The sequence below is a fragment of the Haliotis rufescens genome, unplaced genomic scaffold (genome assembly GCF_023055435.1).
Source record: "Haliotis rufescens isolate VD_foot unplaced genomic scaffold, xgHalRufe1.0.p SCAF_6, whole genome shotgun sequence".
NCBI classification, from domain to species: Eukaryota; Metazoa; Mollusca; class Gastropoda; order Lepetellida; family Haliotidae; genus Haliotis; species Haliotis rufescens.
The window spans coordinates 42,101,624-42,125,568 of NW_025964334.1; the positions used below are offsets into that span (position 1 = coordinate 42,101,624).

The 23,945-nt window shown below is 43.8% G+C and overlaps 1 protein-coding gene across 2 annotated transcripts in view; it reads right to left on the reverse strand.

Moving 5' to 3' along the window:
* The window catches only part of LOC124110745 (RNA cytidine acetyltransferase-like), a 312,648-nt gene that overhangs the window by 262,891 nt on the left and 25,812 nt on the right, over positions 1–23,945 (reverse strand). For both annotated transcript variants that reach the window (XM_048385668.1, XM_048385669.1), the window contains one exon: positions 20,992–21,105. In XM_048385668.1, the coding sequence (XP_048241625.1) occupies positions 20,992–21,099 (108 nt within the window). In that variant the 5' untranslated portion in view covers positions 21,100–21,105. The remainder of the gene's footprint in view (positions 1–20,991; positions 21,106–23,945) is intronic.

Sequence of the window (23,945 nt, forward strand, 5' to 3'; positions counted from 1 at the left end):
AATAAAACATCGTTTTTAATCTGAAAAACCCATGTTTTAGTCTGTTTTCAGTCGTACAAATGGTAGAATTCGACAGAACACTGGAAGGAGGGTCGGGAAAGTAATCAGGAAGTGACCTCTTTCACGTCGAATGTACCAAGTTCCTCACCCCTGTAGTGACAATAGAACATCTGACCAGATGCCCGGACGAGACAAGTTGTTTAGTAGAACGCACTGCATGGTTAATGCTCTTCGACACACAAGTAACTATCGATGCGACAGGACAACTGCACACGTCAGTTGAATTGCGATCGAAGTGTGGTCGGCGTATAATTTAGTTACAGAGCAACTCGCAAACAGCATGTTTATAATGACAATTCAACACAAAAGTTGCAAAAATGATTTAATACCTGAGACACATTCAATATAACACATACCTAACAAAGTTTGGCGTATGGGGATTCTCACTGCAAACATGTGACTAGAAAGCTATTGGTACATGTACATGACTGAGCATCAGTCATGCCCAGCTAGGGATCGAATCGCCTTGCACAACTGACAACCTTCCCAAGCATTGGGTATAAACCCAGGAGAATCAACTACATGTACCTGACTTAAGTTTATCTGACTGAGCATCGGTCAGGCCCAAGCTGTTGGGATCAATTGTCGAGAGTGATACATAGAATACAAAGGTTTCGACAATTAACTACACATCTATCATTCTACACTACAGATAGAAAGCATTGGATGCTAAATACCATGGAGGTCAAGCCTGACCTGTGTTTTGACAACAGGCATCCAATGCATCCCATCCTAATGACTGCAGGGGTAAATACACCCCAAATCAAAGTAAAGAATTGACCACTAGTGGAGAATCCCCAAAGGCATTAAATATACAACTAGGACAAGTAGTTACCCCTAGTGAGCCTGCGCTATGGATGATTTGGGCATCCTCATATATCGAACATAACAATCTGATGACCACCTGCCTAGAGTCTTGATCAGATGGTCTGGAGTATTAGCCGTAGAAGCGGAGGTAGCAGCACCAATACGAAATGAGTGACCGTTGTATTTCTCTTGGTCATATCCTGCCATAGACAAGGTTTGTTTTAATTTTTGAATAAAGAAAGGCCTGGTAAGGGGAATATTCTGCTCATTAACAAACAAAGGATCATGCTGAGCAGCTCCCATGGCCCTCCTATGATGAATAAATTCCTGTAGACAACGGACCGGACAATAAGATGTTGGAACTGCATGGATGACCATCTTATACCCCTGCGAAAAGGGTCTGTCTTAGACGATTTAAGTGTCAAATCAAACAATGTACAATCTGGTCTAAACACGACAGCTGAGAGACAAATGAAATTTCGCATCAAAATGGTCACACGTAAATTCTCCACAATGTAGAAAGCCCAAAAAAGGCGACTGAACACACAGTCCTCATCAATAAGTCTGTGAACGGTGAAAATAGTCCTTTCTCCAGGGTAATCCAAATCTGCTCTAAAATGTCAACAGTAATTGGTAGTCGCACACTTGGGTTAACACCTTGTTCTCTCTTAATAGCTTTCATGATTGTTTCTACTCGTAGCAGATTCCCAGAACACCATTGATTCGGCACATTATGCCTCAGATAAGTGAATCTCACTCCACACAGATAACTCTTGATGGTCGTATAACGTAAATGTAGTCGATGATGGCAGTGGGCTACAAACAATAACAATGAATCTTCCGACAATGGAGGTAACACGAAGGGCTGCCACACAAACCCGCACATAGCCATGAAGGTTAAAAAGGCTTGAACCCCTGCTCTGTATACAGCCCTCGTGGCTTTTGACACAGCTTGCGACCACAAATCATCTAAGTCTGGACTGGCGGTAAGGTGAGCTGACACAGATGTAGACATGTTTCTGGTGCAGGTTCGGCAGTGGGAGCAAGTTGACGGAACTTGGTCATCTGGAAGCGAGATAATGCATCACCAATATGGTTAACTCTTCCAGGTATATGTCGGGGACTGAATACAAAATTAAATTGGCACCTGTTAATACAAATTTCCTTATCAGACACATGATGAATGGAGATTTAGAACGACATTTGCAAAGATTGTCAACAATGAAACGTTCGAGTAAGGCAATGGACATGTCCTCTGTGGTAGCTTGCAGTAAGTCAACCGGCCATGGAGCAGCAAACCATTTACCCTGGAAGTAAGCTCCAAAACCAACAGATGCAGCAGCATCTGTGTACAGGTCCAATTGAGGGGCTGCGATTAGGTCTTCCATGAAACACGACCGGCAATTCCAATCGCGTAAGAATGTTCTCCACATATCAAAATCTAGACGACATTGTTTGTTCAAAGTGACCCGATGGCGTAGGTGTTTCACAGAGTGGGCCAGTTGTAGGAGGTAACTGATGAATGCCCTACCCGCTGGAATGATCCGCATAGCAAAATTTAGATGACCAATAATGCTGAGCAGTAGTTGCTTTGTGACTTTCTTGGCACCTTGAATAGTTGCCATGATGGAGACGATTCTTGCAACTTTCTCAGTGGGTAGACGCGCTTCCATTCTATCAGTGTCCAAATTAATCCCCAGATAGTCCAAACATGTGACCGGTCCGACCGTTTTATGGGGGGACAGGGGGATATTCAGTTCCGAGAATAGGCATTCTAGTTTGTTCATGGTGCTGATGCTTTGTTCCAAATCCTTATCCACAGTCAAAAAATCATCCAAAAGATGCAATATATTGTCAATGTCATACACATGACTGGCAATCCAACACACTGCTGCAGACAGGCCATCAAACAGTTTTGGACTTGACCGGCATCCGAAGACCAAGCGAGTAATAACAAAGCTGATGATCCCATGATATGCCATGTAAGTTCCATAAAGAAGGTGAATTGGAAGCATTTTGAATGCATCTGTTATGTCCACCTTACATAGGTAAGCATGTTGTCCCATGACTTTGTTAAGTTGGATAGCGTCGTCCACTTTCACATAGTTGATGGAGAATTGTTCTTTATCAATTAATGAGTTCAAACTTGGGTTTTCCACATCATCATGTGGGGCCAAGAGGTCAACAATCAATCGCTTCTTTTTGGAATATTTCCCTTCCACAATGCCGATTGGATTAACCCTGTGGTGAGGGAAAGGAGATTGCGTAAATGGACATATCAAATAGCCTTTGTATAGTTCATCTTGAATAATGGTGGCTACTGTTTCAGGATTGTTTCGAGCAGATAACAGATTCTTGCAGACAGTAGTGTGAGTAGGTGGACATCCCAACCTGTGTCAAAACCAAATTTAAAACCGTGCTGCAACGACTGAACAAAGGCACGGTCTGGGTGATCAGACAACCGTTGAGACAGTTTATCCACGTCAACAGGAGATGGGGTTGCCTGTAGTTTCTGTCGGTGCTTTTTGGCAGAAGAAGAGTTCTGGACAGGTGTCGACTTGCCTGCTGGGAATTGAGTCTCTCCTGTGTTATGCCAACATTCAAAAGCAGGGTGTGGCTTTCGACATACAGAACACAAATGTCTAAATCTACAATTTCCGTGAACACATTTCTCAGCATTAAAGTTGTGGCACAATGGGATACCTTTGTGTATGAGAACTTCCCTTCCCCGGCGATCACTGCCCCTGCGTTCTGTGTTGAATTTTCTGTCCCTAGTTGTGGGAGTATGGTTAAGAGTCTCTCCTGGTTGGTGATGCATGGACTTGGCATCAACCATGGAATAAAACTGCATCGAATGACCAATGTCCTTGCACAACTGGCAAGCAGTGATTCTGCGTCCTGTAAACACGGCTCTATAGATGGCATCATCAATCTCTCCCCATGGTAGTTTACAGTTATGTTGCTCAAGATAAGCTGCCGCTTTAGCCGAGAAACGTTTGTGGTACTGGTAAAAGAGTTGATTCTGATATTGGTTGTGCATATCAACTATAAGGCGCTGATACTCGTCAAGTTCGGCTCGTCTCTGTGGCCAGCGTTAACACATGATGGCTTTATACTTCCCAAAAGCTGTGTTGAACATGTCAAATGTCAAGGGCAACTGCAATCTGGAGTCATGAGGACTTTTGAGTTGCATATTCACGTTATCTACCTGAATGGTTCTAGCATTGGACATTATTTCATCCGGAATGAGTAGTAAAGCAAGGTTCACATCCTTACCTTCCTGAATGCTCTTCCGGAGAGAGGGAGAAACAAGATCTACGTCTGGTAAGTGCTGAGCCTGAGGCTCACTGGTGGATTCCCGTATGGCGGTAAATAAACTGAACGGCTGTGACATCGCATGTAGAGGTGCCGGATTGTCGTGTGGTTGACCCGGCCCAGCAAAAGTGGTCTGCAAATGTGAATTGTGTGGCACCGTAGCAGGCTGATTCCTGGCATCCATTTGAGTGCTCAGCGTGGCCACAGTACGCTGTAACTTGTTCACGGTGCCCACAAGCTGGGCGATTGTTGTGTCACTGTGCCTCTATTTCAGTCGAATTAGGGGGCACCGTATCCTCATGAACTGCCGCTGTGGCTCTGGCTGACGACCCGTTCCGACGATGCTTACCTTCGTCTGTCCATCCTTTTGTTACGGTCTGGGAGGTTTTCTGTGTAAAAGGTTTGGTATTGAGCACGTGTCAACCCCACGGGAGGCTTAATATCCAATACTTCCTCGATGTAGACACAGATACGTCCCGTAGTCCAATTCCGTGGAAACACCTCATACGGACAACTGTCTACTGCACTGAGAGGGATCGCTGTACTGTATCGTCGCCGAGGCACCCCAACATCGGGTGCAGCCATGTTTGTTGTAAGCGAAACGTCCGGAACCTCGCACATACTTGCTGCTTCACTGTGCACGGTATCCTGCCTGGATATCCTGCTTGACGTTCGCTTCTTACGAGGTTTAGGAGCCATACTGCTGTACGCCTGAGGGAAACTGGCACACTTGATTCCTACTATTGGCTCGTACGTACGGAATCAAAAATCGCTTGTCATTGTTTATGGAACCTGCACAAGATGGCTGACCTTTAATCGTTGTTGCGCATGCTCATACTTTGGCATGCTGGGAAATTGCCTTATCCTGTTACTTTAAATAGCATCACGCATGAGACATGTATGTATTACGGACATTTGTCTTATTGTAGATTCTTATAATAATATTAAAACATAACCGGGTGGTTAGTGTTACACTTTCTGGTAATAAACTGCAAGACGCTTGTCTTCTGGCTATTAATGTTGACTTTATGTTAACCTAATAATGAAACCATAGAATATAATTAATGACGTGCCAATACCAAACGCTGTTGGAATTAATACATAAAGATATATTGTATGCTACATTGAACTTGGAAAATATGAGAAAATAACGACATAGCAGTTTTAAGTTATCATTATAAACTCCCTCAATATACATTGAGCACCAAGTTAATGCTCTTCGACCCACAAGTAACTATCAATGCGACAGGACAACTGCACACATCAGTTGAATTGCGATCGAAGTGTGGTCAGCGTATAATTTAGTTACAGAACAACTCGCCGTAGACAAGGTAACTAAAAATAGCATGGTTAATGCTCTTTGACACGCAACTAATTATCGATACGACAGGACTCTGCACACGTCAGTTGAACTGCGATCAAAGTGAGGTCGGCGCATAATTTAGTTACAGAGTAACTCGCAGTATACAAGGTAACTAAAAAATACGAGCAGTACTATAAAGTATGGGAAGATGATGCATACACAGAATGACCATAATAAAAAAGCCGAAGTACTGCACGCAACAAAAACCATAAGATTGCGTACATTCACCAACAGTTTTTATTGTAACCTGTTATCTGGCAAGAAGTGTCGAGCAAAAAGTCCAAAGTGAATAAAGCACGAATTACCATAATAAAAAAGCCGAAGTACTGCACGCAACAAAAACGATAAGAATGCGTACATTCACCAACAGTTTTTATTGTAACCTGTTATCTGGCAAGAAGTGTCGAGCAAAAAGTCCAAAGTGAATAAAGTACGAATTACCATAATAAAAAAGCCGAAGTACTGCACGCAACAAAAACGATAAGAATGCGTACATTCACCAACAGTTTTTATTGTAACCTGTTATCTGGCACGAAGTGTCGAGCAAAAAGTCCAAAGTGAATAAAGCACGAATTCACTGTCTTTTCTGGGAGATCTGTTGTGCCACCACGAGTGGACAAAACTGTTTCAGTCCTTCAACATCTTCTGTTGAGATATCTCTGAGATAATGCGAAGCAAACACTGAAGTAGATCTCCAAAAGCAGCCGTCCATAATAGCTTGGAGCGAACAATTACGCTGGAGAGTGCTAATGTTGAAGCTATGGCTCGAAATTCGTGCGGATGAGAGGAGGTGGGAGGTGCGAGTCCTTGCGCCTCGTAAGCTCTTGGAAGGCCGCTCTCAACCAAAAGGAGAGAGTATTACATGTAATCTCTTTCTTTGCATTGGTTGAGAGCGGTATGAACAGCCGTCGAAATTGTTGTCGTCGCTGTTCAGATCGCTGCAGGTAAATACGAATTGCACGAACTGGGCACAGGGTGAGATCAGCGTGATCATGAGGGCCCATAATGGCAGACAAGGAAGGAATGTGGAACATTCTCGAATCTGGCCAGGAAGTTGATTTTTCGCTAAAAAATCCCATCTAAGACCAAGATGGACGTTGCCATGATTAAGCTGATCGAACGTAATCCGACCGACGTCAATGGCATGTATTTCCGATACTCTCTCTGCCGTAGCCAGCGGGAGAAGGAAAGCTGTTTTCTGAGACACTAAGTCGAAAGCGACCTGATCTAGAGGCTCGTAAGTCTGACTAGATAGGTTGCACAGAACGACATGGAGGTCCCAGGCCGGCGGTCAGAATTTACGTGACTGATCTTCAACCATGAAGGCCCAGAGAGTCTTCTGCAACTCCGGTACTTCAGTGAGCTTGTCGCCCGTAGGAGATGGCACAAATGAAGCCAAAGCTGCCAGATAAGCCGAGATCGTCAACCCTTTCAGACGCCGAGATGACCGGAGTGAGGGAGTGAGTGAGTATGGTTTTATGCCGCTTTTAGCAATATTCCAGCAATATCACGGCGGGGGACCCCAGAAATGGGCTTCACACATTGTACCTATGTCGGGAATAGAACCTGGGTCTTCGGCGTGAGATGACCAGAGATAGACTAGGAACTCCGCCACCTGTGGTGGGGTTGCTACCGCCAGGTTGAAGCCATGAGACCTGGCGAAAATGGAGAAAGTGGTCCACTTGTCATCGTACAGCTTACGAGTCGTAACTCAATGTGCCGATGAGACAAGCACTGCTGCTTTAGCCGAATATCCTTTCTTCATTAACGAGGTCTTAAGCAAACCCAGGCGTGAAGCTGGAAGTTCTTTATCCCTGGATGCAAGTCGTCGTTGTGAGGATGAAGAAGGAGGTCGTCTCGATCTGGCAACAGGAACGGTGGCTGATCGATGATCTGAAGAAGTTCCGGGAACCACGTTCTGGCCACCCAATAAGGTGCGACCAAAGACAGACGAAGGTTGGCCGTTTGACGAACTTTCTCCAGTATCGATGGTAACAGCACCGTTGGCGGAAACGCGTAAGCATCTAGACCCTCCCACGATATCGCTACAGCGTCGTGGTCCCATGCCCATGGGTCTGGAACCGGCGACACGAATCGAGGGAGGCAGTTGTTGTACCGGGTTGCGAAGAGGTCTACTTGGGGCATCCAGAGTCGATCTGTCAGAAGATGAAAGACTGTCGGATGGATCATCCACTACGTGGGAGACAGCCTCAATGGTCTCGATAGGGCCAGTCCTTGTTTTTGCCCCTTAATGCCGAGCACGAGACAGGGTAACAACAACAACGGACCTTTCGCTTTCCGGGCGGACGCTCTACCACTAGGCCACAGAGGCGGTCCCAGAAGGGCCGCCGACCGAGTCGTTCCCTGTTTGTTGATGCAGTGGACAACTGTGGAGTTGTCCGACTGTATCATCAGCCGTTTCGGACGGAGTCGAAGTTTCCAGAACTCGACCGCCCGAATCACTGCTTCCATCTCGAGGCAGTCTATGTGGAGGACCTTTTCTTCTGGCGACCACAGCCCGGCTGCTTGGTCGTCCCCGAAGTGCGCTCCCCAGCCATCCAACGAGGCGTCTACGAATAGGTGTAGTATGAACGGAGGCTCGCTCATAAAGACGCCTTCGCAAACGTTCGATGGCTGGAGCCAGCACTCCAGTTGACAACGTAGCTGCGCTGGAGGTTGGGAAACTCCAGGTGGGTTACAGCAATCTCTGCAGCGGACGAAGTTGAAGACGACCTTCGCGAGACAGGTCTTCGGCCTATGTCAACGGACTGAGGACTTCCTGCCACATGTGCACCGACGCCGGGGCATGTAGAAGTCTCGGAACGCTGCTGACAATCTTCTCCCAACGGTCTTGAGGTACCTTGACCAGATTGACTCCCGTCTGGAAGCATATCCCGATGTGCCGTGTTGGTACCAAGTCCGACTTTTGAAGGTTGACAATCCACCCGAGGTACCGTAGTAGACTCAGGGTGGTCGCTAACTCTCCTTAAAGGGCTTCTGTGAACTGGTGAGCTTGGAGCCCGTCGTCTAGGTAGGAGGCGACCCTGCGTTCGAAACCGGTGGCCGTCTGGACAGGTTCTGTGAAGCCTAAATGATGATGTCACGCTCGGCTTCCTTGTAGTACTTGTCCAGAACTTCGTTGGTACGACTGTCAAACAACTGTTGCAATGACCACGGGGCCTGTAAGAGTGTCCTGCCATGTCGATCAGGTAGTTCAGTGCAGTCGATGTAACCATGACGACGTGCCGTAGTAATCTGGCCCGATACATATCGGGACTGGGCGAGGACGTCCGAGATCCACCGTTGCATACAGGTGAGGAACGATGGCACCGTCCTTTCGTCCTCGTCCTGGGGGTCTTTCTCCTCAAAGTACACTGAGAGGGCCTCGATCGCTGTCGACAGCATAGCAAGCGGTTGAAGCTGGTGACGAACAGCAGTGTCTCAGACCTTAATGCCAGCACGCCTTGGAGGGCTGTCGTCACAATCCATCATCGACGTCGATTGTGTAGGCGTAGATGAAGGAACTGGTGTACTGGTCCATGGTCCATGGAGTAATCAAATCCTTCTTGGTCGACGCCGTCGATGCGAGTACCGCCGCCGTGATCTGGGCTATCAAAGCCGGGTCGATATGAAAATGAGATGAGGGTGTCGATCGGAAATTATCTCTACGACGCTGATCTCCCAAAAACTCCCTTGAGAGCGTCCCACCTCCCCTTGGGGACGAGGGCTATGATCTCTTACTGTAGAAGTACTACGATCCCCATCGTAGTTATCGTCCGGGAACGGGAAAGACTTCTAGAGAGGGATCTGTGTTCACTGTCGACCCCCACGACGTCCCTATCGTCGTTGGTAGGACGAGAGACGGACCGACTGGGGACCGTAATCCCCTCATGGTCCTCGTCACGACCCAATAAGGGGGGTGGCTGAGTGACGCTCTCAATCAACCAATTGACGAAGATCAGTCGTGCGGGAAGTATCAGCAGGCGAATGGTCACGTGTCTTGTCGGAAGCAGAAGTTGACTGAGGTAGGTCTTTATCAACTGATTTCTTGGGTGTGGCTGACTCGCCACCCCCAGGGCTGGATGTGGAGGGTGCAGAGTCCAAGGATCCACCCGATGACCTTCTCTGCTTGTAGCACTGGTCAGCAACCCACTTCGCCAACGCACGAAGATACAAGTTAAAGTTTATAGAAGACAAGTGCTCACATTCTTTACAACGTTTATCCCACGAACATGTTCAAAACCTGTCCTTAATGATGCAGGAAGGACAATACTTGTGAGGGTCTACTTTAGACAGTCCGGAACCTCGCACATACTTGCTGCTTCACTGTGCACGGTATCCTGCCTGGATATCCTGCTTGACGTTCGCTTCTTACGAGGTTTAGGAGCCATACTGCTGTACGCCTGAGGGAAACTGGCACACTTGATTCCTACTATTGGCTCGTACGTACGGAATCAAAAATCGCTTGTCATTGTTTATGGAACCTGCACAAGATGGCTGACCTTTAATCGTTGTTGCGCATGCTCATACTTTGGCATGCTGGGAAATTGCCTTATCCTGTTACTTTAAATAGCATCACGCATGAGACATGTATGTATTACGGACATTTGTCTTATTGTAGATTCTTATAATAATATTAAAACATAACCGGGTGGTTAGTGTTACACTTTCTGGTAATAAACTGCAAGACGCTTGTCTTCTGGCTATTAATGTTGACTTTATGTTAACCTAATAATGAAACCATAGAATATAATTAATGACGTGCCAATACCAAACGCTGTTGGAATTAATACATAAAGATATATTGTATGCTACATTGAACTTGGAAAATATGAGAAAATAACGACATAGCAGTTTTAAGTTATCATTATAAACTCCCTCAATATACATTGAGCACCAAGTTAATGCTCTTCGACCCACAAGTAACTATCAATGCGACAGGACAACTGCACACATCAGTTGAATTGCGATCGAAGTGTGGTCAGCGTATAATTTAGTTACAGAACAACTCGCCGTAGACAAGGTAACTAAAAATAGCATGGTTAATGCTCTTTGACACGCAACTAATTATCGATACGACAGGACTCTGCACACGTCAGTTGAACTGCGATCAAAGTGAGGTCGGCGCATAATTTAGTTACAGAGTAACTCGCAGTATACAAGGTAACTAAAAAATACGAGCAGTACTATAAAGTATGGGAAGATGATGCATACACAGAATGACCATAATAAAAAAGCCGAAGTACTGCACGCAACAAAAACCATAAGATTGCGTACATTCACCAACAGTTTTTATTGTAACCTGTTATCTGGCAAGAAGTGTCGAGCAAAAAGTCCAAAGTGAATAAAGCACGAATTACCATAATAAAAAAGCCGAAGTACTGCACGCAACAAAAACGATAAGAATGCGTACATTCACCAACAGTTTTTATTGTAACCTGTTATCTGGCACGAAGTGTCGAGCAAAAAGTCCAAAGTGAATAAAGCACGAATTCACTGTCTTTTCTGGGAGATCTGTTGTGCCACCACGAGTGGACAAAACTGTTTCAGTCCTTCAACATCTTCTGTTGAGATATCTCTGAGATAATGCGAAGCAAACACTGAAGTAGATCTCCAAAAGCAGCCGTCCATAATAGCTTGGAGCGAACAATTACGCTGGAGAGTGCTAATGTTGAAGCTATGGCTCGAAATTCGTGCGGATGAGAGGAGGTGGGAGGTGCGAGTCCTTGCGCCTCGTAAGCTCTTGGAAGGCCGCTCTCAACCAAAAGGAGAGAGTATTACATGTAATCTCTTTCTTTGCATTGGTTGAGAGCGGTATGAACAGCCGTCGAAATTGTTGTCGTCGCTGTTCAGATCGCTGCAGGTAAATACGAATTGCACGAACTGGGCACAGGGTGAGATCAGCGTGATCATGAGGGCCCATAATGGCAGACAAGGAAGGAATGTGGAACATTCTCGAATCTTGGCCAGGAAGTTGATTTTTCGCTAAAAAATCCCATCTAAGACCAAGATGGACGTTGCCATGATTAAGCTGATCGAACGTAATCCGACCGACGTCAATGGCATGTATTTCCGATACTCTCTCTGCCGTAGCCAGCGGGAGAAGGAAAGCTGTTTTCTGAGACACTAAGTCGAAAGCGACCTGATCTAGAGGCTCGTAAGTCTGACTAGATAGGTTGCACAGAACGACATGGAGGTCCCAGGCCGGCGGTCGGAATTTACGTGACTGATCTTCAACCATGAAGGCCCAGAGAGTCTTCTGCAACTCCGGTACTTCAGTGAGCTTGTCACCCGTAGGAGATGGCACAAATGAAGCCAAAGCTGCCAGATAAGCCGAGATCGTCAACCCTTTCAGACGCCGAGATGACCGGAGTGAGGGAGTGAGTGAGTATGGTTTTATGCCGCTTTTAGCAATATTCCAGCAATATCACGGCGGGGGACACCAGAAATGGGCTTCACACATTGTACCTATGTCGGGAATAGCACCTGGGTCTTCGGCGTGAGATGACCAGAGATAGACTAGGAACTCCGCCACCTGTGGTGGGGTTGCTACCGCCAGGTTGAAGCCATGAGACCTGGCGAAAATGGAGAAAGTGGTCCACTTGTCATCGTACAGCTTACGAGTCGTAACTCAATGTGCCGATGAGACAAGCACTGCTGCTTTAGCCGAATATCCTTTCTTCATTAACGAGGTCTTAAGCAAACCCAGGCGTGAAGCTGGAAGTTCTTTATCCCTGGATGCAAGTCGTCGTTGTGAGGATGAAGAAGGAGGTCGTCTCGATCTGGCAACAGGAACGGTGGCTGATCGATGATCTGAAGAAGTTCCGGGAACCACGTTCTGGCCACCCAATAAGGTGCGACCAAAGACAGACGAAGGTTGGCCGTTTGACGAACTTTCTCCAGTATCGATGGTAACAGCACCGTTGGCGGAAACGCGTAAGCATCTAGACCCTCCCACGATATCGCTACAGCGTCGTGGTCCCATGCCCATGGGTCTGGAACCGGCGACACGAATCGAGGGAGGCAGTTGTTGTACCGGGTTGCGAAGAGGTCTACTTGGGGCATCCAGAGTCGATCTGTCAGAAGATGAAAGACTGTCGGATGGATCATCCACTCCGTGGGAGACAGCCTCAATGGTCTCGATAGGGCCAGTCCTTGTTTTTGCCCCTTAATGCCGAGCACGAGACAGGGTAACAACAACAACGGACCTTTCGCTTTCCGGGCGGACGCTCTACCACTAGGCCACAGAGGCGGTCCCAGAAGGGCCGCCGACCGAGTCGTTCCCTGTTTGTTGATGCAGTGGACAACTGTGGAGTTGTCCGACTGTATCATCAGCCGTTTCGGACGGAGTCGAAGTTTCCAGAACTCGACCGCCCGAATCACTGCTTCCATCTCGAGGCAGTCTATGTGGAGGACCTTTTCTTCTGGCGACCACAGCCCGGCTGCTTGGTCGTCCCCGAAGTGCGCTCCCCAGCCATCCAACGAGGCGTCTACGAATAGGTGTAGTATGAACGGAGGCTCGCTCATAAAGACGCCTTCGCAAACGTTCGATGGCTGGAGCCAGCACTCCAGTTGACAACGTAGCTGCGCTGGAGGTTGGGAAACTCCAGGTGGGTTACAGCAATCTCTGCAGCGGACGAAGTTGAAGACGACCTTCGCGAGACAGGTCTTCGGCCTATGTCAACGGACTGAGGACTTCCTGCCACATGTGCACCGACGCCGGGGCATGTAGAAGTCTCGGAACGCTGCTGACAATCTTCTCCCAACGGTCTTGAGGTACCTTGACCAGATTGACTCCCGTCTGGAAGCATATCCCGATGTGCCGTGTTGGTACCAAGTCCGACTTTTGAAGGTTGACAATCCACCCGAGGTACCGTAGTAGACTCAGGGTGGTCGCTAACTCTCCTTAAAGGGCTTCTGTGAACTGGTGAGCTTGGAGCCCGTCGTCTAGGTAGGAGGCGACCCTGCGTTCGAAACCGGTGGCCGTCTGGACAGGTTCTGTGAAGCCTAAATGATGATGTCACGCTCGGCTTCCTTGTAGTACTTGTCCAGAACTTCGTTGGTACGACTGTCAAACAACTGTTGCAATGACCACGGGGCCTGTAAGAGTGTCCTGCCATGTCGATCAGGTAGTTCAGTGCAGTCGATGTAACCATGACGACGTGCCGTAGTAATCTGGCCCGATACATATCGGGACTGGGCGAGGACGTCCGAGATCCACCGTTGCATACAGGTGAGGAACGATGGCACCGTCCTTTCGTCCTCGTCCTGGGGGTCTTTCTCCTCAAAGTACACTGAGAGGGCCTCGATCGCTGTCGACAGCATAGCAAGCGGTTGAAGCTGGTGACGAACAGCAGTGTCTCAGACCTTAATGCCAGCACGCCTTGGAGGGCTGTCGTCACAATCCATCATCGACGTCGATTGTGTAGGCGTAGATGAAGGAACTGGTGTACTGGTCCATGGTCCATGGAGTAATCAAATCCTTCTTGGTCGACGCCGTCGATGCGAGTACCGCCGCCGTGATCTGGGCTATCAAAGCCGGGTCGATATGAAAATGAGATGAGGGTGTCGATCGGAAATTATCTCTACGACGCTGATCTCCCAAAAACTCCCTTGAGAGCGTCCCACCTCCCCGTGGGGACGAGGGCTATGATCTCTTACTGTAGAAGTACTACGATCCCCATCGTAGTTATCGTCCGGGAACGGGAACGACTTCTAGAGAGGGATCTGTGTTCACTGTCGACCCCCACGACGTCCCTATCGTCGTTGGTAGGACGAGAGACGGACCGACTGGGGACCGTAATCCCCTCATGGTCCTCGTCACGACCCAATAAGGGGGGTGGCTGAGTGACGCTCTCAATCAACCAATTGACGAAGATCAGTCGTGCGGGAAGTATCAGCAGGCGAATGGTCACGTGTCTTGTCGGAAGCAGAAGTTGACTGAGGTAGGTCTTTATCAACTGATTTCTTGGGTGTGGCTGACTCGCCACCCCCAGGGCTGGATGTGGAGGGTGCAGAGTCCAAGGATCCACCCGATGACCTTCTCTGCTTGTAGCACTGGTCAGCAACCCACTTCGCCAACGCACGAAGATACAAGTTAAAGTTTATAGAAGACAAGTGCTCACATTCTTTACAACGTTTATCCCACGAACATGTTGAAAACCTGTCCTTAATGATGCAGGAAGGACAATACTTGTGAGGGTCTACTTTAGACAGTTTTCTTGACACGAGGCACAAATGCCAGACATGTTGCCACGTGTATAATCAAGACAAACAGTGAAACATGTGTTGAACACAAACAATGGATTACCAAGGATTACATTCCAGGAGTCTACAGGTAAGACATATTTATTAGAACAACAACAGTAGACAAACGATAAGTACTAGTAGAATAAAAACTAGTAGTCTACCGCTAAAGACTTTCTCGAGCGACCAGCTCAGAGGCGTGCTGAGAGATTTGTGGCATGTCATAGGTAGGTGCGTGCGCAACCGGATGGAAACAAGTTTAATGTTTACATTCCAGCTTCTGGCTTCCTTTTAAATGTGCGACTAGACGTGAGGGTATGAGAGATACCCATTTGTACGACTGAAAACAGACTAAAACATGTTTTTTTAGCATTGTCATAGCAGGAACTTTGGAGCTGCTTATCTATCTTCCATTACAACACAGATTATGCATGAGAGTTTCAGCAAACATATCTTAAGATTCCTTGATGAGGAAGACTTGATGAGGAAGAGACTATCTGTTTGATGTCATGATTACTGATGTCCAATGTGGAATAAACATTGATGTGAACATAAGATTGAAACATCTGACTTTTTATGTTGAATCAACGTCATTTCACATTTCATTTTCAACCAAATTACAACATAGTAATGATCATACAATGTTGTTGTGCCTGGTAATGTTCGTTCCAAGGTGTCAACAGTGGTAATCTGATCATGGTTGCTGTAAATAATATTGAGTTAATGCAATCTGCTGATTAGTTCACAGACAACTTTCCTTAAATTAATGTAAACAATATTGTTTGTGCAGTGACAAAAAAAAAAATGGAGTACGATCAAATGTTTATTATATACAATACTTGGCGTAAGATTCGGTGGCTGACTCGGTGTTGGATAGGTAACTTACGCTGCGGGTAAGTAGTATAGAAAGGCAGCCCTGCGGGTTGCATAAGTAAATTTGAAATTTATATGAAAATGATTTAGAACCCTGCAGGTAGATCTAAAAAGATAAAATGAAAATATGTAGAAAGGGTGATACCCGAGAGCCCCCAAAGTGATAAGAAAGTATAAAATGAGTGATATAAGATGATAATGTTAAATATATACATATGAGAATTAAAAACTGAATCCAATGAGTTATATTATCCAGGTAATGTCACAGAACAAGATTGAACAGTGTCAGGAAGCACTGATGAGTGTTAGTTGCACCGATAGGAATAACAGTTCAGTCATGTGGGTTGAGGCATTAGAAGCAGAATAATGTAAGTCACAACACATAACAGCTGTAGTTGCTTCACCAATGTGGAATGAATGTCCAGAATAAGCACTGGATTCTAAGCCTGCCCTGGTGAGAGCAATGTTCAGCCGGGACAAGAAGACAGTTCTAGTAACAGCTCTAGAGTTGATTCCACGAAAGAGGATCACCGGGTCTTGCTCTGTTCGACTTCCTAACTTGAAGCCATGTCATAAGGGTCATGTAAGGACACACAGTCTTAGATGTAGCTAACAACGCTAGTTGCACACCCTTTCTGAAGGGATCTGTTTGGAAGCTTTTAAGGTAAGGATGTGTCTGTTAAAATTGCACATCGCTCACTGTTAGATGTACATCTGGATCAAACGACGAGGCACAAGTAAATTCTCCATGACGGAGAAATACAAAATAGGCAATTATGCACATGCATTGCATAGCCAAATCGTTGAAATATCCAAACACGCCTACTCGTAACTGAGCCACTAGTTTACATTTCTTATGTGGTTGATAGTTATTTTCAAAAAGAATACCAAACAATATGGTAGGGCTGCAACGATACACCTAAGTCACGATATGATACGTATCTCGATACTTACATCACGATTCGATACGTATCTCGATACGCTATGATACACATAGTGACAAGAGAAGACAAGAGATAAATGAATTAAACTTAGTTTGTTAAAATGAAAAATTAAATGAAAGTGAATGAATGTTCATGAGTCATAAAATATATACTGTAATGAGTAATTTAACTTAATAAATCATCTGCCATTTCCATGTAATGGCTAGCAAACACAAAAGTAACAGTCCTACATATTTGCGAGTTGTGACTAGATGGTAGGAGTAAATACTAAATGTACCAGTGTCCACTAACTAATGATTTGCCATTTTCATGTATAAAGGCAAAAAACAATTAAAAACAATTATAGCAACAGCCATGTTATACAACATTTGAAAGGTCTAATCCTAGTGTTTATAAATATGAAAGTTATGTTTATCACATTATTTAAATTATGTATTGACAACTTAATTAAGTTCGTTGAAAATTATAAAAATGTGAGCTAACACATTCATAACGTCCAAATTAAGGACCAAAGAAGCGAAAATTTGACGATTTGGGGCAAATATGAGATTTCAAAAGATCTACTTATCATTTCTTATTTATTTTCATTATTTACGTCATTGAAAAATTATTTTAAAAACAATTATGAATAGTATCTGTTTTCACCCATTTCCGGATAACAGCGGCTGTCCGCTCAGTAACATGAAGAGATACCTCCGTTTTCGAAAGCTTCGTATGAATAACACGTTTGTCGAAGAAAGCTTGTTTGTTCATCTTCACGCTCGTAACATTGCGGACCGTCTATATACACGATATCATGCAAATAGTGGACCATTGCCGTGCTATATACACGACTGGAAAACTCCCTTCTCCGCCGTGAGACGCGAACGCTGATTGGTCTATTAATTTCCTACACACAAACCTGGGTCCCGGTCTCAGTTGCGCTACGCTACATTGTACATTACTCCCCAAAATGTTAACTCTACACTATAGTGCGGACATCGTTTAAAATTGTAATTTCTTCTCTAAACATCTGTGAAGATATAAAGGTTTGCTGAGGTAGATAAACCAGGTATCACAGTTAGCTAAAAGTTTTGTAGTCGTAAAGACATGTTGTGAATATAGAGATCATAAATATTTGGAGTAAACAAACTTTACCAAATGAGATACTAGTTTAACGAATCAGAATATTTATAGTTTAGTTCTGTTGAACCAATTAAAATCAAAACATAATTTCCCCTCTTAAAATACTACGAACCTTCTGGTAAAACAAAATCTACGAACTTTCTGTAAAAGAGCAAGCAATCTGAAGCAAGCATCTATTTTCCGCGTTTATATTGTTAAGGCTGTGGCTATTTATACTGAAAAGATCAGGGAGTTAACTCTGAAACTAAATACTTCAAACAATCAAACTAATGTAAGCGATTCTTGGATTTGATATACATGTATGTATCTACATATGAAATATAACTATAAATGCATTGAATATGTGTGACTGTGTATCATATGTCAAACTTGAAATCTTACTTAACCTAACATTTGGAAGGGAATCCTGCGTTTTCCCATATCGGTTGCAGGATTAATATCTTAAAACCTTGTTCCAAAACTTATGCTTTGACAGACACTTTTTTTGGTATTTTGCAAATAAATGTAATTGTTGGCATTTAACTAGAATAATGTTAATGAACTTTTGCTGGAGGTTACAGTTAATGAATTTGTCATAATGAACAGACGTTGGCACTGAAATCACATAAGAGACGAAAACTACAGATATACAAGTATTGGAATGCTTGGTTTGACCTTATATCATATGATATATAATGTTCGTAATCGCTGCTGATAGATCAAATAATATAACCCGTGATAACATAACGTGTGAGTATCGTGTGCTGTTATTCCCACGATTTCGTGCATATTATGGTAAATGTTTCATTATTTACACGATATATCGTGTTAAAGTTCTGTTATTTACACGATGTCGTGCATATTGTGAGAAATTGTCTGTTATTTACACGATGTCGTGCATATTGTGAGAAATTGTCTGTTATTTACACGATGTCGTGCATATTGTGAGAAATTGTCTGTTATTTACACGATATCGTGCATATTACGAGAAATTGTCTGTTATTTACACGATATCGTGCATATTGGGAGAAATTGTCTGTTATTTACACGATATCGTGTACATTGTGGAATATGTACTCCTTATGTACACGATATCGTGCGAATAGACACAGCCGTAACATTGCCTGGAGTCTTTTCGTTGCTATAACATCAGATTTCATTGGATAACAAATTGTTTCTAACGACGCTTTCTTGCCGAAATCTGCTACAAGGTTCATGATTGGTCAAATTTGAGCACGTGACTTGAGACAGGCAATCAAATTACAAATCCTCGTGTACGATGAATTTCAGATTTTTACGAAATATTTTGGTTAAATCGTGTTATTCTGAACGTTTTAAGCAGGAAATCGCGATCTATATTAAAAAAATGGAGCTTCGTGGATGTATCATTTTAGGTTACAAGCTGTGACAAACATTTTTCATGCATATATTTTGGCATTGAACATCGTGTCCGAGCCGGGAATTCGAGGCGACGAAAGCCGAGATGTCATTTGACTAACATTACACGCGATCGCATGAAAAGATGGAAATAATAACTTAGCTGTAAGTTTGACCACTTTTAGATATATTTTTATTAATTTTATTTATCACTTTGTATAACATATTTAAAGATTTGCTTGAAACGTCTTTGTTTTGCTCTTTGACATGTTCGATGTGCACCCGTTGTCGAGTCCGAGAATTATATTTTCAATGACATTGCGGGAAATTGGGAATAACTTTTTAATCTATCGATAAAAAATGATAAATTGAAATAGAATACGTATTTCAGACATTGTGAGATGTGATAGATTTAATAAATGAATGGTATGACAGGTAGGTTCTTAAAACTATATACCATTTTGACGGGACTATGGCTTGGCCGGTTGACCGGCCTACGGACCCTAGGGACTCGATGCTTCTTGGCCGGTTTACCGGCCTACGGCGTTGAAAGAGTTAAAACACATTTAAAACGTATCTGTGATAAAAGTTTATTACAAAAAACAAAACTTACATATATACGTCTTTGAAAAAACGTATCGTGAAAAATCGAGATACAGCACCTCACAAATCGCACACCGTATCGTATGGAGTGAATCGCGATGCATCGGTGTCCCGGGATATCGTTTCAGCCCTACAATATGGTTTGTTTCACTATTTCATCGGTATTTTTACATGAATTAATTAACTGTTTCATTAGCTTTCTTATTAGCCTTGAAAACGCACAGTAATAAATGTACCGGAGTTGCTCACCTGGTCCCATAATATCGATGCGGTATCTCGCTTCGGTTACTGTCTTCTCATTCTGCAACTGAATCTTGTACATTGGGAAGCCAAAATTCTCTGATATATCTCCACATATCACACCCCTTCTTCCCCCACAAATTTTCTCTCGGTCACCAACTTTCGGAGATGGAAACACCGTCACTACAGTAATGTTTTGCCAGCTGGGGATTTCCTGTACTAGACGACCTCGGGTATCCCCGATCCGAAAATAGTGCCTTCAATTATTTTTAGCCAGCCAATCAAAACGCGATGACACAACTCTCCACTCTCAGCCAGCGAATCAGATTGGGTGAAAAAAAATTAACCACTGCGAATAAACCACTGCTGGCGATTGAAGATCAAGCCCTGTTAAAGGAGAACTTCCAACAATGATCCAGCAATAGATGAAACAGACACTGTAGCAGTAACCACGGCTGATCTCACTGCTTTTAACCTGACACGTTTCTTTACACTCGATGATTCGTCGTCCCTGTCTTTGGACGCAGATTTACACTCGTTACACCTGCCTACATAAACACGAAATTCCTCCTCAGACATCGATCATTGTCCTGATATTGGCAATGGCGATCACAACACACATTGTGTGGATCAAATTAAGAAAAAGTACATTTGCACAAGTTGGCGTTTCTCTATAGTGACTGACAATACGATGGCCAATGTTCGTAGGTAAATCAAAGCAAAACACACCCAAAGAATCTTCAATTCTTAAAGGCCACTGTCGGCAACTTGGTGATGAGGAAAAGACTGGTTTGGGAAGGTATACAAAGTGGTCAAGTAAGCTGCTGCACAGAATTGATTGGTGCGTGACCCAGATGGACAAGTGATGACCATGGTGATGAATAGGGATGTGTTGTGTTTTTTTCGAGGTTCGAAACTTTGTCCTGAGGCATTTCCACACCAGGATCAAAGAAGGCAGAGAGATGCATTATGTAAGATAGAATCAGTTTAGAAATTATTATTTTGTGGAAATGAATCATCAATGATGACATGTCCATAAATTCTGTCTTTCCTACTCACCTGATCTCGGCCATGATCACCAACAATGACAAACAATGATCTGTGCTTGTTGGCAACACCATTTTCTAACATCACTCGAATTCGATTGTCGATCTTTTTCCTGACCATCTTGAACTGTTGTAAAAGAGAAAAGGGCATATTCAGAGAAATCTTCATGATTATTTATATAAGATGCAGTTTGACAACTGTATGTCAACATATTGTTTTCACTACGGTGACCATCAAACTGTTCCCTTATCAAGAATTGTCTATCAATACCAGGCTGCATCAAGAAAAAAATTCATACGTCTACAATAAACAATGATTGGCAACAGAAAACAATGACAGAACCAAAACTTAATAAACAGCATCATTAATTTGAGAGAAAGCTGCCCAAAACATGGAAAGAGCAGCACTAAAAATCACATAGAACACAACATTCCTAACAATATATGTGCTGAACAAGAAGGAAGTTGAATGTGGCGTCACTAGGATCAACAAGGAACAAGTAAATCTATATCTTACAGAGCTAATATAGAATATTCTAGATGTTTACTATTATATATTATATTATAGGCGGATTTAGGAACATACTTATCTGCCCTTCATGCGCTAAGCCGTAGAGTTTTAGACAAATATAACTTCAGTGCATACACACTCCAGTCGCATGTAACAAAGGCCTGTTGTAACTGTTACAACAGATATAGTGCAGATAAGGTTGTTATCACCAAACCTTTTACATGCCATCTTCAAATCTTGAATGTTTTACAAATACTGTCTTATAAGAAATGTTAGAAACATGGCTTTCTAATGTCAAATGAAACGTGTTTCAACCCTGGCAAAACCGTCCCTTATATGCCCTATTGTAGTTGCACATTAATGTATTATTGATGAAAATGTACATCTAGCGGTGGCGAATTAAATACATTTATATTCTAAAAAGATATTTTTACTTTCATGTGAAGAAAGGTATTGTTTCATACTGTATTTACTAATCTCTGGTTTTGTACAATTGTATATAGTTTAACCTGATTATTATCTTGCCTTACCTAAGGTTATCTATTTGCCAAAATTACATCTTAAAACAACTAATCCTCAGTCACTTCTACTCAATGTATTTCAATTCCTTAATCTCTAAATCTTAACCATGTCTTGTTTTTTGTTCTCGATAGTAGGTACACAGAAACAGGTTACTGTTCCAACTTGTAAATGCCTCTCAAAGAAGAAACAGAAAATGATTTGATCACATATGAAATTCCTCCCCTTGGGCTGTTAGTGTAAAAGTTCACGGATGTAAACTTCTGTACGTCATGGTAAACAGTTCGATGTGAACAATTGACAAAGTAGTTAAAGATTGTGATTTGCAACCACATCTCATCAAAAAGTGAAAGAATAACGATTGAATTTACAGTAACAAAGTTTTCAACATGACATAAACCTTCTGTATTTTGATTTAATGTAGTTCCTCTGTAGATAAGGCACCTCTTTTCATTTGGAACCTAGCGCTTTCCTTTCTACCAAGAAGGCAAGTGAGCTTTGAAAAGGGTGACTCTCTTCTTTTGTTTGTTGTTTAACGCCGCAGTGGGCAATATTCCAGCTATATGACGGTGGTCTGTAAATAATCGAGTCTGGACCAGACAAAAGAGTGATTGACATCTTGAGCATCGATTCACGCAATTGGGTTACGATGACATGCATCAATCAAGTCAACAACCCTGACCACCCGATCCCATTATTCGCCAAGTGTCGTCGCCTTTTGTGGCAAGCATAGGTTGCTGAAGACCTATTCTATCCCTAATCTTTACGAGGGTCGATGATGCTTGCAAGCATATGTGTACAGCTCGAAATGGACATAGCGATACGTATGTCCTTGCCATCATCCTGATGTAGAATCGAAGCCAAAGCTGGGATGGTGAATAGCCTGTCGAGTTGACCAGTGAGTTGCTTCTTAGCAGTGAAATCCCATCGCAGACAAAAATGCCCTTTCCCTGGTTGTGCCTCTTGAATTGAATCCTGTTTACATCCAAGGTGTGTATCTTGCTGACCCTTGCAGCAGTATCCAGGGCTAGAAGGAGTCTTGTCTTGAGTGTGATCTGTTCAAAGTCTTTTTTCACCAAGGGTTCATACTCTGCTGTAGTCAGGTGTCGTTATATTATGTTCAAATTCCATTTGGGTGGAGGAAATCTGGACTACATCAATCTTCAGGTTTATTGATCAATCTACAGCGGCAATATCCCTCGAAGGCTTTCCATTTATTATAGCTTTTGTGGAGGCCCAATGGGCCTCTGTGATGGTCTTTGCTACTCACCATAAATAAACCTTTAGCAACTAAGGACTTCTCTAAATGAGCCAGACGCATAGATGAAGGGTGTCCAGCGATGGATGTAGTGGGCTGGAGTGAGGTTGAAGAAGATCCCTTTGCAAGGGTGAGGTGAGGTGAAATTGGGTTTAATGTTGCGGCCAAGATTATTGTACTTACATAGCGACGTGCATGCATGTGTATGTGTGTGGCTGCTTGTACTAGTCTGGACTGATGCCGATTTATAGTGCTAGCTCACTGAGATACCATGCCGCAGTTTAACATGAATACAGTTTACTGACTCTGAGCCAGACAGTCCTTCTTTTAAACCCTAAATGCCGAGCGCGAGACAGGGTAACAACAAGTACCATCTTTTAATGTTTTTGGGAATAACGCAGCCGGGAATCGAACCCTGGACTTTCTGCTCTCTGGGCGGACGCTCTACATCTAGACCATGGAGGCGGTTTCTTCGCAAGGGAGGTGGATGATAGTTCCATCTTGCCAGGTCTACAACCAGGTGCGCACAGGCCAGTAAGGTGCGATCAAAATCAGTTGTAACTGTTTTGTTGATGTGATCTTCTTGATTACCTGTGGTAGAAGCGCTGTTGGTGGAAACACGTAGGCGTTGTGATTCTCCCATAATATGGCCAGAGTGACGAACTCCCATGCCTCTAGA